Source organism: Misgurnus anguillicaudatus, chromosome 13, assembly GCF_027580225.2.
Source record: "Misgurnus anguillicaudatus chromosome 13, ASM2758022v2, whole genome shotgun sequence".
Taxonomy (NCBI): domain Eukaryota; kingdom Metazoa; phylum Chordata; class Actinopteri; order Cypriniformes; family Cobitidae; genus Misgurnus; species Misgurnus anguillicaudatus.
The window spans coordinates 28,258,734-28,278,148 of NC_073349.2; the positions used below are offsets into that span (position 1 = coordinate 28,258,734).

The 19,415-nt window shown below is 36.6% G+C and overlaps 2 protein-coding genes across 2 annotated transcripts; both read right to left on the reverse strand.

Moving 5' to 3' along the window:
* Positions 1 to 1,001: 1,001 nt before the first annotated feature.
* On the reverse strand, positions 1,002 to 10,947 carry LOC141369325 (uncharacterized). Its single transcript, XM_073875527.1, has 3 exons — positions 9,668 to 10,947; positions 9,337 to 9,369; positions 1,002 to 3,817 (listed from the first exon to the last, which is right to left on the reverse strand). The coding sequence occupies exons 1-3, from the start codon at positions 9,681 to 9,683 to the stop codon at positions 2,649 to 2,651; spliced, it is 1,218 nt and encodes a 405-aa protein (XP_073731628.1). The 5' UTR covers positions 9,684 to 10,947; the 3' UTR covers positions 1,002 to 2,648.
* A 2,970-nt stretch (positions 10,948 to 13,917) lies between these two features.
* Positions 13,918 to 16,173, reverse strand: LOC129430942 (uncharacterized). Its single transcript, XM_055188594.2, has 2 exons — positions 15,938 to 16,173; positions 13,918 to 15,171 (listed from the first exon to the last, which is right to left on the reverse strand). The coding sequence occupies exons 1-2, from the start codon at positions 15,984 to 15,986 to the stop codon at positions 14,171 to 14,173; spliced, it is 1,050 nt and encodes a 349-aa protein (XP_055044569.2). The 5' UTR covers positions 15,987 to 16,173; the 3' UTR covers positions 13,918 to 14,170.
* Positions 16,174 to 19,415: the final 3,242 nt, after the last annotated feature.

Sequence of the window (19,415 nt, forward strand, 5' to 3'; positions counted from 1 at the left end):
AGACATTTGATCATTCTGTTTGACTCATGTTTATATTCAATTTATTAATTCGTGTGGGTTCCGAACACAAACTCAACCGTTCTAAAGGTTTTGGCTAAAGCAGTTTGTAAGGGGAAAAATAAAAATATACATCCATCCGTTTGGCCCAACGACGGTAACCAGACATCATGGCAGAAGGATCGTCGCGCGTTCGGTCTTTTCCGGCGCTTACCAATGCCGTTTTAATGTTACGCAACTTCATATCTGACTCCAAAAAGATATAAACAGTGTTGTACGTAATTCTGAATCAAATTGATGTAATTTTGGAATTTGGATAAACATTTGATCATTCTATTTACTCATGTTTACATTAAACTCTTCATTCGATTACTAATGTCATTTCAGCCCACACCGGCCGTTGTGCGGATTCTGAAACTCGACCACACCAGAGGTCCGGCAACATCGGCCACTGTAACCGTCTATAAACAACTTGATACAAACCCATAAGATGATCAGAGGTCCAAACTAGCACCTTCTAATTTGGAATAGCGAATCATATAGTATACAACAACTTGATCAAAGTAGGGGTAATAACCAGAGGTCCAGGGTATCTCCTTATAGCCTGCCTATAGTAATCAAGATTACACACAACTTAGTTAGGGTAAAATAATTAGTCTATCCGTGTAACCAGAGGAAATAATTGAAGCAACTGCCCCATGCTGGCGTGCCCTTATTAAAAATACTTACGTAACCCCTATATACAACTTAATACAGATCTCAAGAAGTCCAAGTTAGCACCGTCTAACCTGGTATAGCGAATCATATGCCATACAACAACTTAATCAAAGTAAGGACTATCATCAGAGGTCCAGGCTTATCTCCCTATAGCCTGCCTATAGTAATGTAATTGCTGGACATATTAGTTCACCGGTATAGACAATTAGCATGAATTTATACCCTGGTCGTAGATTTATGGTGACAATACTTATAGTAACTTAGAAGAGTCAATAATACATAACAAATTAGAATGAATGCAAAACGTAACAATTTATTAACCAGGTAGGTAAAACATAATTCAGAAGCCAATTTACATTCCAATTCAAATACGAAACCAACGAAAAACCATTGCATACCTAGTAAGGAGACATGGGGGTGCATTTCTAGATATCGAAAGTCCCGTCTGAATCTTCTACACATCTCCTTAAATAACCAGAGAACAAAGCATATAGGAATTTGGTACTGATAGGTTGTTCTAAAACTAAAAGCTGTCCTTAATTTGTATACAGTGAGTGATTGGTTCGTGCTTAGAATGGGAAGTGTCTGTCAACATTGAATGAAGTTTCACCTATACTTTAACATTGAATTCTGTTGTTATATGAGTGAGACCATTGTAACCACTTGCAATGAGATATTTCAATAGAAACAAATAAGATCAGTTTTAGATTATTTGTGCATGTAGAATGTGGCATTTTATATACAGTTTGCTTTGAGAGAATGAGAATACAAATGTATGACGCCCTAAGGTGTGATCTTCGAAAACCAAATGTGCTCTCGTAGGAAGTCCACTGTGAATCATGGAGAGTTGTTTTCCTGGGCTCACATGGCGAACTCATGCTGTCTCCTTTGGGGAGGGGCTATCTTTATTCAGGAAATTGTCTTACAAGTTTAACAATGCGGCTCCTGAGATCTCTTGCTAAAAGTTCCCATGTAGCCCCATGCAATCGTTTGTATACAACTTAGTACAAAATTCAAACTATAACCAGAGGTTCGAGCTTAGCACCATCTAGCCGAATATAGTTCAATCATATTACTATATACAACAGAAATAATGCCCAGCGGTTACGACTTATCACTCCGATAGCCCACATACAGTATGATTACATAACAACTTAGTTAAGGTTAAATAATTAATCTACCATGCAATAACCAGAGGTTCATGATTAAAGCAATTTTAACAAATATAGTTTGCTTTGAGAAAATGAGGAGAGGGGATGAGAAAGTGCGGTAGGGTGTGACTCACCAAATCACCTTTTTAATAAAATTGTGTTGTTCCTACAGTCTACGGTCGATTTTACTTAGTAATTCAGCAGCAGATATATTTTATAACAATTGGTGAAACATTTGCTTTCACCCTTTCCTAATAAAGGACAAAAAGGTGTTTTTTTTTCACAGAATGAACTCATTTTCCAGTAACTTCACACTAATATTATTTTGATCACGCCACTTTCAATAAACGAGTCTATAACTCAGAACGAGTAGTGTGGATAACATAACAAATGGGTCTATTGTTTTTCTTTTACAACACTACATCTGTAAATAAATCATTTCTAATTCAGAAATATTACTACTACGGATAACAGCAGTTTATCACATTACCGATGTGGCACTGCTATTATTTTAAACATAACTGTATATCTGAAAGTTTGATAGATTTAATAATTGTAGGGTGGCTAAGATGACAGACAGGGTGGCTGAAGCCCCCCTAAAAAAGGGTCTAGAACCGCCCTGATGTGAAATCTCTATCAGACTCTTAATGAATTCTGCTAACAAACTGGTATTTCTGAATGGTCTGAGGCTGGGATTAAACGAATTTGAAGCAAAAGTTTTTTCATTTAGTGCTCTTTGCATCTGAACTCTTAAATTACAAAAATCACCATAGTAGGGACATTTTAAGGCCTTTCTTTAGTGTGGATTCTCATGTGCCTTTTGAGATCAATCTTACGAACATAACTCTTTCCACACTGATCACATTTGTAAGGTTTTTCTCCAGTGTGAATTTTTATGTGCTGATTAAGGTCAGTCTTACGAACGAAACTCTTTTCACACTGATCACAGCTGTAAGGTTTTTCTCCAGTGTGAATTCTTATGTGCCCGTTGAGATCGAACCTACGAACATAACTCTTTCCACATTGATCACATCTGTAAGGCTTTTCTCCAGTGTGAATTTTTGTATGCTCACTTAAATGCAATTTTCTATTGAAAGTCTTTCCACACTGATCACAGGTGTAAGGTTTTTCTCTAGTGTGAATTCTTATGTGCCCGTTAAGATTAAACCTACGAATAAAACTCTTTCCACATTGATCACATCTGTAAGGCTTTTCTCCATTGTGAATTCTTATGTGCCCGTTGAGATCGAACCTACGAACAAAACTCTTTCCACATTGATCACATCTGTAAGGCTTTTCTCCAGTGTGAGTTTTTGTGTGCTCACTTAAATGCAATTTTCTATTGAAGGTCTTTCCACACTGATCACAGCTGTAAGGTTTTTCTCCATTGTGAATTCTTATGTGCCCGTTAAGATTAAACCTACGAATGAAACTCTTTCCACATTGACCACATCTGTAAGGCTTTTCTCCAGTGTGATTTTTTGTGTGCTCACTTAAATACGATTTTCTATGGAAGGTCTTTCCACACTGATCACATCTGTAAGGCCTTTCTCCAGTGTGAAGTCTCATGTGAATAATAAGGCAAAACTTGCGTTTGAAGGTTTTTTCACACTGATCACAGCTGTAGGGTTTTTCTCCAGTGTGAACTCTCCGGTGCTCATTTAACTGAAATTTATTTGTAAAACTTTTTTCACACTGATCACAGCTGTAAGGTTTTTCTCCAGTGTGAATTCTCATGTGATTATTAAGCATATATTTATATGTGAAGGTCTTTCCACACTGAGCGCAAGTAAGAGCATCCTTAGCTGTTGCCTTTTGCTTGTTTTTTCTTTTAGGTGACAAATTCCTCACAGTAATCGAGCAGCTCAGAGATTCTTCTTTGGGTATCAAATGATGAGGTTTCTCCTCCATTTCATTGAGTTGTGAAATTTCCTCCTTTACTGCTTTCTGATCTAAAATGAACAGAGAAAATCATTATGAAGAATTTGAAACAGTAAAAAATGCAACTATAATTGTGTTTGTGTCTTTATCATTACTGGTTAAAGGAACATTCAACTTTTTTTGAAAATATGTCTGATAAATGCATAGCCTTTATATACAGTTGTGTTCAAAATTATTCAACCCCCCAATGCTGTTAAGGGTTTTAGGGAATTTAGTGTACATTTGTAATTGTATTCAGAATGAAATCCTACAATGACTTCTTAAAGAACCATATGCAACTAAAATGACATCAATTGCTTTTGTAATATAGTAGTAAATGATTCTTTTGTGAATTCTTCATTGACACAATTATTCAACCCCTTAAAGAACTACCACTCTGAAGAACAGAGGTTCAATGAAGTGTTTTCAATCAGGTATTGAAAACACCTATGGATGTCAGGGAACAGCAATAAAGCCTAATAAGCACCAATTAGGCAGCTTTAAAATGACTGTGATACTCAACTCCTTCTAAACATTTACTGGTGTGGTTACAAACATAGTGAAGTCAAAAGAATGGTCCAGGAAAACAAGAGAAGAAGTGATTAATCTTCACAGGAAGGCCAATGGCTATAAGAAGATTGCAAAGATGTTAAACATACCAATGCCCTGTCCGAAATGGCACACTCCGGACTTGTGGTCCTCCTCAGAGTCCACACTTTGATGACACCACGTAGTCCAGACTTTAGGGACCCTTGATGCGAGTCCACGTGGGTGCACCGGAGTCGTATTTTGGGACAGACTCGAGCATCACACCGGAAATAGGTAGAGAAGTTCCCCGTCAGTGTGAACTCCTCCCTTCCATTGTCTGATTGGTCTGATTGCCCTTTCACAAGGACTTCTGGGTTGGTAAAGTGCGTGAAGCCTGCTGCAGTGAGGGCTTCGCTGAAGACCGCATCAAGGGGGCAAAGGAGGCCCTGACGAGCACACATCAAAGCATAGAAATGACAGGACATCCTACGGACTCGTAGACTAAGCGAGAATGCGCAATTTAAGGCCACGAGACCGAAAGTCCACATGAAGTGCGCCATTTGGGACAGGGCCCAAGAGACACCATAGGAAGCATCATTCACAAATTCAAGTCAAAGGGCACTGTTGAAACGCTTCCTGGTCGTGGCAGAAAAAAGATGCTAACTGCGACTGCTGTGCGCTATCTGAAGCGTAGAGTGGAAAAAAGTCCCCGTGTGACTGCTGAGGAACTGAGAAAAGATTTGTCAGATGTGGGTACTGAAGTTTCTGCTCAGACAATACGGCGCACCCTGCGTACTGAAGGCCTCCATGCCAGAACTCCCAGGCGCACCCCCTTGCTGTCTCCAAAGAATAAGAAGAGTCGACTGCAGTATGCCAAAAGTCATGTGGACAAACCACAGAAGTTTTGGGATGGTGTTCTGTGGAAAATTAGAACTGTTTGGGCCCATGGATCAACGCTATGTTTGGAGGAGGAAAAACAATGCCTATGAAGAAAAGAACACCTTGCCTACTGTGAAGCATGGTGGGGGGTCAATCATGCTTTGGGGCTGTTTTGCTTCTGCAGGTACAGGGAAACTTCAGCGTGTGCAAGGTACCATGAATTCTCTTCAGTACCAGGAGATATTGGATGACAATGTGTTGCAGTCCGTCACAAACCTGAGGCTTGGGAGACGTTGGACCTTTCAACAGGACAATGATCCCAAGCATACCTCCAAATCCACTAGAGCATGGTTGCAGAAAAAAGGCTGGAACATTTTGAAGTGGCCATCGCAGTCACCAGACTTAAATCCGATTGAGAACCTCTGGTGGGACTTAAAGAAAGCAGTTGCAGTGCGCAAGCCTAAGAATGTGACTGAACTGGAGGCTTTTGCCCATGATGAATGGGCGAAGATACCCGTAGATCGCTGCAAGACACTTGTGTCAAGCTATGCTTCACGTTTAAAAGCTGTTTTAACTGTAAAAGGATGTTGTACTAAGTACTAAGATTGAATGTCACTTGGGGGTTGAATAAAACTGATAATGATGTGAGCACAGAAAAGACATTTGTGGTTATTTCATTATAAATGTTATGTTATATTTGTCTGACCTACACATGCCTCTTTGATGTAATTGTAAGCAGGATGACTGAATGATCAAAATCAATGTCAAACCGGCCAAAACAATCAATTTCAGTTGGGGTTGAATAATTTTGAACACAACTGTATAGCGTGGAGGAGGTTATAACATTTTTAGCCATACTTTGTGTTTAAGTGACATTTTTAAATATAAAATACATTTAATAAACATTATGTTTACATGGGTGAGGTATTTTTAATGTGTGTGAGTGGATAAAAATGTTCATCAACCACCAAAGACCAATTTTGTCTCCGCTCCGGGAAAAAACTGTGCATACCTGAATAAATCAAATCACCTTCATCTGCTTCTGTGACTTCTTGTTTCACTTCTATCCCACAATCCAGCAGATTCACTGATGTCTTCTGATCTTCATTACAGACAGAAACCAGAAGATCTGTAGATGTTTGATCAGTAAAGCCACAGAGAGAGACACCAGATACAACCTGGAAATAACATTAAAACAAACAGACTACGATGATGTACTTTCACTATAGAATCAACACTGAATACACAAACCTTAATAATGATGACAAAGAGCGTTTTAATTTATACAAACCTTTGTGTTCAGTTCATCTCTCTGTCTGAGCTTTGACTCCGGTAACACTACCTCTTTCTTCAGCTGAGAGATTTCTGTCATCAAATCATCATTTTCCAGCATGGACGGATCAGTTCCTACTGATTTACAGCACATCACATCCATCTCATCTCTCATGATGAACATCTGAACACAAAAACATCAACATTATAATATTCACACAAAAACATCATTTCAATAAACGACTGGAGCTTTGTTAAAAAAAAAACTTCCTGACTACAGAAATAACTACGAAAACAAAGTGTATGGTAAAAAAACTATTTACAGTAAGCAAGAATGTTCACTACAAAGATAACACACACATTACTCACACACAAATATAATGCAAAAACAAGACAACACTTACTGCTGCTCGTATCTTCACTTCTTCTTCTTCTGTTGTTTTATGTAACACGCGGTGAATTTGCGCCATCTGCTGGACGGGAGCGTGACGCAACAGCTGCTTGATAACAGTCATTCACTATAGTTACACACATACAGTTGTGTTTAAAATAATAGCAGTGTACTAATAAAAGTGAATAAAGTGCAAAAAATGTAAAAACAGAGTTTATTTCCATATTTCAAATGTATTGAAAACATTACACATTTAATTACAAATCAAAGCATTAACACAGTTTACAAGTCTGTCTTGTTCTTTTAAAGGGAAGTAAATAAAACTAATATTAATCTGTAAAAAAACAGCAGTCAACATTTTTCTTGACACTTACAAACTGAAGAAGTTTCTTAAGATTTAACTTCACTTTAAACTATTGAATTATTAATATTTAGTTGCATAACCATTGTTGTTGATAACTGCTGCACATCTGTGTCAAATCAACTCAACCAACTTCTGGCACTCAGAAACAGTTATTTTAGCCCAAGATCCACAGTTCCTGTTCATTTTTATGTTTAACATCAGAAACTGCATTTTTATCGTCACCCCACAAGTTTTCAATGGGGTAGAGATCAGGGGATTGAGCTGGAAACTCCATAATAACCTTAATCCTTTTGTTTGGAACCAAGATTTTGCCCTCTTGCTTGTGTATTTGTGGTTGTTGTCTTGTTGAAACACCCATTTTAGGGGCATTTCCTCTTCGGTCAAGGGCAACATAATCTTATCAAGTATTCTGATGTATTCAAACGGATCCCTTTTCTCTATACCATATACACAGTAGTATGAAAAACATCCCAAAACCATGATTTTTGCACCACCATGTTTAACTGTCTTTATAGACGATTTCAGCAGTAACAACAAAAACACGCAGCTTTCGTGGTCATCACGTAACTTCCGGTAAACTCTGCGAAGAATAAATAACAACAAAGTCCTTTTAAAGTAGTTTATTTATATAACAAGGAAAATAAATTAAATAGGAACCCAAAACATTTGTTATTTTCGACAAGGTATTTGTTTAAGAGTTCACAAGTTTCAGCAACTAGTCAGACCATTAAACGAACAGAAACCGGAAGTAAAATTCGGACCAGACGCTTATCGCGTCACCGCACGGGCGCCCGATAAAACGGTCTATAGTGTACCGTGGCTTGAATTCAGTATCCGAGTCGCCTGAGGTTCTGCCGATAACCACTTGACCTGAAAAGAACAATTTTATTCTCATCAGGCCACAAAATTTTACGCCATTTTTCTTTGAGCCATTTATGTGTTGATGTGATTCTGCTCATGCCTTTTTTTCAACAATGGTTCTTTATGGGGGCTTTTTGCAAACAGCTCAGCTTCAATCAGATGTCTTCTGACTGTCACTGTACTTACAGATCATTTTTGATCTTTCTAGAGAGGATGAAAGGCTGAATCTTAACGTAGTTGCTTGTTTTCTTCCTTCAGTGTGTTTACTTATCTTCAAAATCTTCCCTTTATCCACTTTGGTGAAATTGTCCAAAACAAATTGATCATAAATCCCCAAGAGTCCAAGGAAATGTAATATCCAAGCCTTTTAATCCAAAACGATTTGTTCGTCTCACAATCTTGACGTTTCTGACCGAATTGCAACATAAAAACTGTAAACAATTAGTTCACTACCGGACATTCGTTCGACTCTTACTTCTCATTCAAGACTTATAATGCTGTATTTGGGTGTCACGTTTGAGGAGCAAAGTCGAACGAATCAAATACTATTTAATATTATTATCTCACTTTTAGTGAGCATTTAGTGGTTTTTGCATCTGAACTTTTCAAATACGAAAATCAACGTAGTAGGGACATTTTAAGGCCTTTCTTTAGTGTGAATTCTCATATGCCTGTTGAGATCAATCTTACGAATGAAGTTCTTTCCACACTGATCACATCTGTAAGGTTTTTCTCCAGTGTGAAGTCTCATGTGATTAATAAGGCAAGACTTGCGAGTGAATTTTTTTCCACACTGATCACATCTGTAAGGTTTTTCTCCAGTGTGGATTCTCTTGTGCTCATTAATGTGACATTTATTCGCGAAACGTTTTTCACACTGATCACAGCTGTAAGGTCTTTCTCCAGTGTGAATTCTCATGTGATTATTAAGCATATGTTTATATGTAAAGGTCTTTCCACACTGGGGGCACATAAGAGCATCCTTGGCTGTTGATTTTTTTCTTTTTTTTCTTTTAGGGGACAAATTCCTCACAGTTATCGAGCAGCTCAGAGATTCTTCCTTGGGTATCAAATGATGAGGTTTCTCCTCCATTTCATTGAGTTGTGAAATTTCCTCCTTTACCGCTTTCTGATCTAAAATAAACAGAGAAAATCATTATGAAGATGCACTGAGAACTTCTAAAACTATATTGCGTTTGTGTCTTTGTCATTAATGGTTAAACATTAGAGGCAGATACTTAAATGAATCAAATCACCTTGATCTGATTGTTCTCTTGGCTCCATCAGGTCTGAAATGAAAAGAGAAAATCATTATAAACAATATGACAGTAAAAACATAACACCAATCATTTTTAACTGCAATTGTAGTTTTCCTGTCTTTTATGTCAATACTGGCCAACGCGAAACTCTCGTGGTGTGCCGTGGTACTCTCATGCCTCCTGCTGCCTATTATTGAGGTTAATGTCACTTATCTCTGACTAACTAATTTATTTATAAAAAAAATTGCATACATTTGATTAAATTGTATTAGTAACAACTAATAAGAGCTTTTTAAATGCTGTTCTAAATATTATATTCCAAAGTTACTGTTTTCCAAGTGCATGTCATGTCACTTGACTTGGGAGTGAACGCAGGTCGCAGAATGGCTGCTCCGCCTGAGATTGCAGATCAACAAATGATGAACAAAGTTTTCGTGTTTAATCGCCTCCGCTGTCACTGAGAGAAAAAAATAATTAATTCATCAGTTTCATGGTGTTAAACATGTAAAGTGATGCATGGTCTCTGTTCATCGGTTCTCTTCTTCACAAATAAATAAACACATTTGAACTTGTATGCTTGTTTTGTAAGTTCATGATTAAAAATGAACATGTAAATAGAAACAATTTTAATCATTAAAGCATGAAATGACTGATAATAAGTGTTGTCGGAATTTTTAGTCTAACGCGACCTTTGGTGTGTGTGTGATGATAACCTTGATTAGTTCATTACTGATAATAAACCCACATTATACTCAAATTTACAGATTCATAGTACATTTATTTCATCCATTAGTTGACTTAGACAGTAACATTTTCAGCATTTTAATTAAGTAATGATATTCATCACCTTATAAACAGCTATTTACAGTCCTGCATTATTACAGTAAAAGTTTGATTTTAAGTTTGTTTGCCAAAGTCAATAAAGAAAGTGTCAAGTTATTTTTGTTGTTATTATTAAGTTAAGTTAATCTATTGTTCCTTAGCATTGCTGTTAAAATGACAGAAACCCTACACCCACAGCAAACCGAATCGGACCGAACCGTGGCATTGGTGTATCGTTACACCCCTAAATTTATCATTTATGACATTTTGTAGTAAAGTTTTTTTTTAGTTTAGACTGGAGTGAGGTGAAACCAAAACAAGCACAAGTTAGCTTCTAATTTAATTTAGTTTTATATTGTAAAATTGTTATTGGTATGATTATATACCAAGCTTAGTCTAATAATCAGGTCTACCAAAGAAGGATATCCTACAAAGCAATAAAAGTGAATAAACAACCATACTTGTTTGCTAAGAGGGCAAGAAATGATGACAGCGTGAGTGACAAGTAGTAAATAATATCTGTGTCTGATAAATGTATATATAGCGTGTAGGAGGTTATAACATGTTTAACCATACTTTGTGTTTAAGTGACATGTTTAAAAAATATTAAATACATTTAATAAAAATTATGTTACCATGGGTACTTTTTAATGTGTGAGTGTATAAAAATGTTCATCAACCACCACCAAAGACCAATTTTGTCTCAGGAAAAACTATACATACCTGAATAAATCAAATCACCTTCATCTGCTTCTGTGTCTTCTTGTTTTACTTCTATCTCACAGTCCAGCAGATTTACTGATGTCTTCTGGTCTTCATTACAGACAGAAACCAGAAGATCTGTAGATGTTTGATCAGTAAAGCCACAGAGAGAGACACCAGATACATCCTGGAAATAACATTAAAACAAACAGTTGTGATGATGTACGTTCACTATAGGATCAACACTGAACACACAAACCTCAATCATGATGATAAAGAGTGTTTAAGTGTTTTAATTTATACAAACCTTTGTGTTGAGTTCATCTCTCTGTCTGAGCTTTGACTCCAGTAACTCCACCTCTTTCTTCAGCTGAGAGATTTCTGTCATCAAATCATCAATATCCAGCATGGACAGATCAGTTCCTACTGATTTACAGCACATCACATCCATCTGATCTCTCATGATGAACATCTGAACACAAACACATCACCAATATAATATTCACAAAAAAATTAAATAAACGACTGCAGCTTTGTTATATCAAGAAACAAAACATTCCTGACTAAAAAAGTAACTCTGGAAACAAAGGATATGGTAAAAAAACTATTTACAGTAAGCACGAATAAAACTTCGTTCACCACAAAGATAACACACATATTATTCACACATAAATAAAAAGCAAAAACAACACAACACTTACAACTTCTCTAACTGTGCGCGTCTCTTCTTCTTCTTCTGTTGTTTTATGTAACACGCGGTGAGTTTGCGCCATCTGCTGGACGGGAGGATGACGCCACAGCTGCTTAACAACAGTTATTTACCATAGTTACACACATACAGTTGTGTTCATAATAATAGCAGTGTACTAATAAAAGTGAAAAGTGCAAAAAAAATTTAAAACGTTTATTTGAAGAGTTTATATTAAAAGAGTTTATTTCAAATGTATTGAAAACATTACACATTTAATTACATATTAAAGTATTAACACAGTTTACAAGTCTGTCTTGTTCTTTTAAAGGGAAGCAAAGATAATGAATATTAAGCTGCTCAAAAAATATCAGTGTCAACATTTTTATCTGTAGACACTTAAAACTGAAGAAATTTCTTAAGATTTAATTTCACTTTAACCTATTAAATTATTAATGTTGCATAACCATTCTCATTGATATTTGCTGCACATCTGTGTCAAAAAAACTCAACCAACTTCTGGCACCCAGAAACAGCTATTTAGCCCAAGATCCAAAGTTCCTGTTCATTTTTAGGTTTTACGTCAAAAACTGCATTTTTAGTGTCACCCCACAAGTTTTCAATGGGGTAGAGATCAGGGGATTGAGCTGGACACTCCATAATAACCTCAATCCTTTTTGTCTGGAACCAAGATTTTGCCCTCTTGCTTGTGTATTTGGGGTTTTTGTCTTGTTGAAACACCCATTTTAGGGGCATTTCCTCTTCAGCCAAGGGCAACATAATCTTATCAAGTATTCTGATGTATTTATACTGTAAGGGGAAAAATAAAATATATATTCATCCGTTTGGACCAATGGTGGAAACCAAACATCATGGCAGAAGGATCATCACGCGCTTGGACTTTCCGGCGCTTACCAGCAACGTTTTAACATTACGCAACTTAGGTAGCTTCATCTGACTCTAAAAGATAAAGAAAAACCACATTGTTCGTAATTATGAATCGAATTGATGTAATTGTAGAATTTGGATAAACATTTGATCATTCTATTTACTCATGTTTACATTGAACTCTTCATTCGCTTACCAATGTCGTATCAGCCCACACCGGCCGTTGTGCGGATTCTAAAACATAAAACTCGACCACACCAGAGGTCTGACAACATCGGCCACTGTAACCATCTATATACAACTTGATACAAACCCATAAGATGATCAGAGGTCCAAACTAGCACCTTCTAATTTGGTATAGCGAATCATATACTATACAACAACTTCATCAAAGTAGAGGTAATAACCAGAGGTCCAGGCGTATCTCCTTATAGCCTGCCTATAGTAATCAAGATTACACACAACCTAGGGTTAAATAAATAGTCTATCTGTGTAACCAGAGGAAATGGTTGAAGCAACTGCCCCATGCTGGCGTGCCCTTATTAAAAATACTTACGTAACCCCAGCCAACTACCTATATACAACTTAATACAGATCTCAAACTATGACCAGAGGTCCAAGTTAGCACCGTCTAACCTGATATAGCCTACCTGATACCTGATATAGATATCATTACAAACAGGCTTGTGCACAATTCAGAATTGAATTGAGAATGTCTCCTAAATTCCAATTCAATTCTTGAATTTGAATTGAATTTGAATTGATGTCAAAAACAGGATCTAGAATTACAATTCGAATTTGAATTAAAGGAAGCAGAATTACAATTCAATAGAAATTCAAATAAATTCATATACATATTATAAAGTAAGTAAAGTGTTAAAAATAAAGCTTTCAGTATATGTCAGAATTGTATTACATATTCTATTATATTAATTTGAACTACTTGTACAGATTACATTAACAAGAAATGTTTTCCCTCAGCAATTAATGTTAAAAACTCCAGTCACATAACAAATAATTAAGTTACATTTTTTTGTAATTGTAATTTTGTGGAACACGATGGAACATGACTTCATTTCCCAGAATGCTTTACTTTAACTAAGTATTTAAAATGGTTGCCAAACAATTTCCTAACACTGAATGTATGTGAGATTCTTTCTGTTGTGTGACTGTGGAATTTCTTTGAATTGCCATGAATTTAATTCCACTTCCTGTCATTCCAATTCCAATTCAAATTCAACTTCCTGTAGGGCGGAGTCAATTCAATTCAAATTCCAATTCATGAATTGAATGGAGGCCAATTCTGAAATTCTGAATTGTGCACAAGCCTGATTACAAATGGGTCTATTGTTTTTCTACTACACTACTACATCTGTAAATAAATCATTTCTAATTCAGAAATATTACTACTACGAATAACAGCGGTTTATCACGTTACCGATGTGGCACTGCTATTATTTTGAACATAACTGTATATCTGATAGTTTGATAGATTTAATAATTGTAGAGTGGCTAAGATGACAGACAAGGTGGCTGAAGCCCCCCTAAAAAGGGTCTAGAACCGCCCTGATGTGAAATTTCTATGAGACTCTTAATGAATTCTGTCAACAAACTGGTATTTCTGAACAGCCTGAGGCTGGGATTAAACGAATTTGAAGCAAAAGTTTTCTCATTTAGTGCTCTTTGCATCTGAACTCTTAAATTACAAAAATCACCATAGTAGGGACATTATTAAGGCCTTTCTTTAGTGTGAATTGTCATGTGCCTTTTGAGATCAATCTTACGACTGAAGCTCTTTCCACACTGATCACAGCTGTGAGGTTTTACTCCAGTGTGAATGCTCATGTGTTCTTTAAGGTGGGCTTTATTCCTTAAGTTCTTTCCACATTGATCACAGCTGTAAGGCCATTTTCCAGTGTGAATACTCATGTGCCCGTTGAGATCGCTCTTACGAACATAACTCTTTCCACACTGATCACATCTGTAAGGCTTTTCTCCAGTGTGAATTTTTATGTGCTGATTAAGGTCAGTCTTACGAACGAAACTCTTTTCACACTGATCACAGCTATAAGGTTTTTCTCCAGTGTGAATTCTTATGTGCCCGTTGAGATCGAACCTACGAACATAACTCTTTCCACATTGATCACATCTGTAAGGCTTTTCTCCAGTGTGAATTCTTGTGTGCTCACTTAAATGCAATTTTCTATTGAAGGTCTTTCCACACTGATCACAGCTGTAAGGCTTTTCTCCAGTGTGAATTTTTGTGTGCTCGCTTAAATATGATTTTCTTTTGAAGGTCTTTCCACACTGATCACATCTGTAAGGCCTTTCTCCAATGTGAAGTCTCATGTGAATAATAAGGGAAAACTTGCGATTGAAGGTTTTTTCACACTGATCACATCTGTAGGGTTTTTCTCCAGTGTGGATTCTCTTGTGCTCATTAAACTGAAATTTATTTGTGAAACTTTTTCCACACTGATCACATCTGTAGGGTTTTTCTCCAGTGTGAAGTCTCATGTGATTATTAAGCATATATTTATATGTGAAGGTCTTTCCACACTGAGGACAAGTAAGAGTATCCTTGGCTGTTGCCTTTTGCTTGTTTTTTCTTTTAGGTGACAAATTCCTCACAGTAATCGGGCAGCTCAGAGATTCTTCTTTGGGTATCAAATGATGAGGTTTCTCCTCCATTTCATTGAGTTGTGAAATTTCCTCCTTTACCGCTTTCTGATCTAAAATGAACAGAGAAAATCATTATGAAGAATTTGAAACAGTAAAAAATGCAACTATAATTGTGTTTGTGTCTTTATCATTACTGGTTAAAGGAACATTCCACTTTTTTTGAAAATATGCTAATTTTTTAGCTCCCCTGGGGATAAACATTTGATTCTTACCGGTTTGAAATCCATTCAGCTGATTTCTGGGTCTGGCGCTAGCACTATAAGCATAGCTTAGCACCATTTATTGAATCTGACTAGAACATCAGCACCGCGCCAAAAAACAACCAAAGAGTCTCGATATTTTTCCCATTTGAAACTTGATATTACGCACTGCCCGAAAATAGTCCCCTGCCATTGAAAGTTATTAAAGGGACTATTTTTAGGCAGTGTGTAATATCATTACGCCTCTTGCAGCCATGTTACGGCAGCAAAGTCCTTGATTATTACACCAGAATGAGAGTGTATAGTCCTAACCATATCTGCCTAGAAAACCACAACTTTTAATTTTCTGTCAGTCTTAGTACACGATGTAACTACAGAAGAGTCAAATATTGAAACTCTTTGATTATTTTTTAGCGCAATGCTAATGATCTAATTAGATTCAATGGATTGTGCTAAGCTATGCTAAAAGTGTTAGCGCCAGACCCAGAGATGAGCTGAATGGATTCCAAATTGGTAAAATGTTTAACTCTAGGGGAGCTGAAAAATTAGCTTATTTCCAAAAAAGTGGACGGTCCCTTTAAACATTAGAGGCAGATCCTTAAATGAATCAAATCACCTTGATCTGTTTGTTCTCTTGCATTTGTGATTTCTTCTTTTGGCTCCATTAGGTCTGAAAAGAGAAAATCATTATAAACAATATGACAGTAAAAACATAAAACCAATCATTTTTGAAACTGTAATTGTAGTTTTCCTGTCTTTTATGTCAATATTAACTAGCGATGTCCCGATCAGGGTTCTTTTGCCCTCGAGTACGATTCATTTTCATTTGAACTACCGATACTGAGTCCTGATCCAATACTTCTATTACACATAAAAAAAGAATAAAGAAGAGCGAAAAAACAGATCCAGGATGTTCCTTGTCATGCCGCACGCGTTGCTGTTTCTGTGTGGAGTCAAAAGGGTCTAACTCTGTTCCAGCGCATAACTATAAATGTGTTAAAAATAATGAGAATATTATGTATATATGTACAGAACAGAGTTTGTGTTCTTTCACTCCGCTCAAAAAGAGTGCGTACGCACGGTCGAGAGCATTCGTATAGCGCACACTTATTCACGGCAAGTTTATTTTTTACAAATCCCGATATGTCCGTGGAAATTGCATTTGCATATTTCTATGCCCACTTTGTGCGTACCAAATTAGGATATCCTACAAAGCAATGAAAGCCAAGTAAATAAACAACCACACTTGTTTGCCAAGATGATGCCAAGAAATGATGACAGCGAGAGTGACAAATGATAAATAATATCTGTGTCTGATAAATGCATAGCCTTTATATATAGCGTGGAGGAGGTTATACATTTTTTAAACATTCCTTGTGTTTAAGTGACATTTTTAAATATAAAATACATTTTATAAACATTATGTTTACATGGGTGAGGTACATTTAATGTGTGTGAGTGTATAAAAATGTTCATCAACCACCACCAAAGACCAATTTTGTCTCCGGGAAAAAACTGTGCATACCTGAATAAATCAAATCACCTTCATCTGCTTCTGTGTCTTCTTGTTTCACTTCTATCCCACAGTCCAGCAGATTCACTGATGTCTTCTGATCTTCATTACAGACAGAAACCAGAAGCTCTGTAGATGTTTGATCAGTAAAGCCACAGAGAGAGACACCAGATACATCCTGGAAATAACATTATAACAAACAGACTGTGATGGTGTACTTTCACTATAGGATCAACACTGAACACACAAACCTCAATCATGATGACAAAGAGTGTTTAAGTGTTTTAATTTATACAAACCTTTGTGTTCAGTTCATCTCTCTGTCTGAGCTTTGACTCCAGTAACGCCACCTCTTTCTTCAGCTGAGAGATTTCTGTCATCAAATCATCAATATCCAGCATGGACAGATCAGTTCCTACTGATTTACAGCACATCACATCCATCTGATCTCTCATGATGAACATCTGAACACAAACACATCAACATTATAATATTCACACAAAAACATAATTTCAATAGGATTAAAAACGACTGCAGCTTTGTTAAATAAAAAAAACTTCCTGACTACAGAAATAACCCCGAAAACAAAGTGTATGGCAAAAAACTATTTACAGTAAGCAAGGATGTTCACCACAAAGATAAAACACACATTATTCACACACAAATATAAAGCAAAAACAAGACAACACTTACTGCTTCTCGTATCTTCACTTCTTCTTCTTCTGTTGTTTTATGTAACACGCGGTGAGTTTGCGCCATCTGCTGGACGGGAGCGTGACGCAACAGCTGCTTGACAACAGTTATTAACCATAGTTACACACATACAGTTGTGTTCAAAATAATAGCAGTGCACTAATAAAAGTGAATAAAGTGCAAAAAAATGTAAAAACAGAGTTTATTTCCATATTTCAAATGTATTGAAAACATTAAACATTCAATTACAAATCAAAGCATTAACACAGTTTACAAATCAACTCAACCAACTTCTGGCACCCAGAAACAGCTATTTTACCCCAAGATCCACAGTTCCTGCTAATTGTTATGTTTTACCTCAGAAACTGCATTTTTATTGTCACCCTACAAGTTTTCAATGGGGTAGAGATCAGGGGATTGAGCTGGACACTCCATAATAACCTTAATCCTTTTGTCTGGAACAAAGATTTTGCCCTCTTGCTTGTGTATTTGGGGTTGTTGTCTTGTTGAAACACCCATTTTAGGGGCATTTCCTCTTCGGCCACATAATCTTATCAAGTATTCTGATGTATTCAAACTGATCCATTTTTCCTTGTATACAATAAATAAGCCCAACACATTAGTATGAAACACACCCGTATACCATGATTTTTGCACCACGATGTTGAACTGTCTTTATAGTGGACTGTGGCTTGAATTCAGTATCCGAGAGTCGCATGAGGTTCTTCCGAAAACCACTTGACCCAAAAGAACAATTTTACTCTCATCAGGCCACAAAATGTTATGCCATTTTTCTTTGGGCCAGTTGATGTGATTTTGCTCATGCCTTTTTCAACAATGGTGCTTTATGGGGGCTTCTTGAAAACAGCTTAGCTTTAATCAGATGTCTTGTAATTGTCACTGTACTTACAGATCATTTTTGATCTTTCGGGGATGAAAGGCTGAAGCTTTGCCATCCTGACTATTCTTCAATCTGTATTAACTGTATTGCTTGTTTTCTTCCATGTTCTTCGGATTTTTGTAGCCCTTTTAAAGTATTTGAGATCATTTTAACTGAGCATCCTAACTTCGCTACATTTCTTTATACATTTCCCCCTCTCAAATCACCTTTTTAATAAAATTCAGTTGTTCCTCTACGGTCGATTTTACTTAGTAATTCAGCAGATGATATATTTTATAGCAATTGGTGAAACATTTGCTTTCACTCTTTCCTGATAAAGAACAAAAAGGTGTTTAATTTTCCAATTAAACTTTACAGTAATATTATTTTGATCATGCCACTTTCAATAAATGAGTCTATAACTCATAACAAGTAGTGTGGATATCATAACAAATGGGTCTATTGTTTTTCTATTACACTACTACAGGCCCTATCTTGCACCCAGCGCAATTGACTTTGTCAGTGGCGCATTCATCATTCGTATTTTGCACCGGCGCACAGCGGGTTTTTCCCTCCACAGACGCACGTCGGCAAACTAGGGAATGAACTTGCGGTTCAGCGAAAAAAGGAGCGTGTTCCGGCGCAAACCATCCCTGATGCTATTTTGCAGTTTCAAAAAACAATTGCGCCACTGACCAAAAAAAAAACTAGTCTAAAGTCAGTGGCGCATTGCGCGTTGTTCATTATGCTATTTTAAGGGCGCATGCTTGACCATAATGTATAGCGTGCACAACGCGCACACACTTTGCTTATCTAATCTACACAGATGCAACAGTTATTTTTTGCTAATCATAAATTGTTACAATAAAAAATATTAACACATGAGATAAGGGAAATCATTGTGGTGGGCATTGTGGTGATAGTTTTTATTTATTGTGTGGCTGCTGTTTTACGGTAATCAAATTTGTACCTTTTGCCTATTCTTTCTATTTAGGGTAGGCAAGGACA

Bases quoted from the DNA above. Each gene is read 5' to 3' on its own strand.
- LOC141369325 (XM_073875527.1), bottom strand. The intron at 3,818-9,336 runs GTGATTTGATTC...TGTTCATTTTAG, and splicing joins AAGAGAACAATCAGATCAAG to ATCAGAAAGCAGTAAAGGAG.
- LOC129430942 (XM_055188594.2), bottom strand. From the start codon at position 15,986: ATGGAGCCAAAAGAAGAAATCACAAATGCAAGAGAACAAACAGATCAA. The intron at 15,172-15,937 runs GTGATTTGATTC...TGTTCATTTTAG, and splicing joins AAGAGAACAAACAGATCAAG to ATCAGAAAGCGGTAAAGGAG.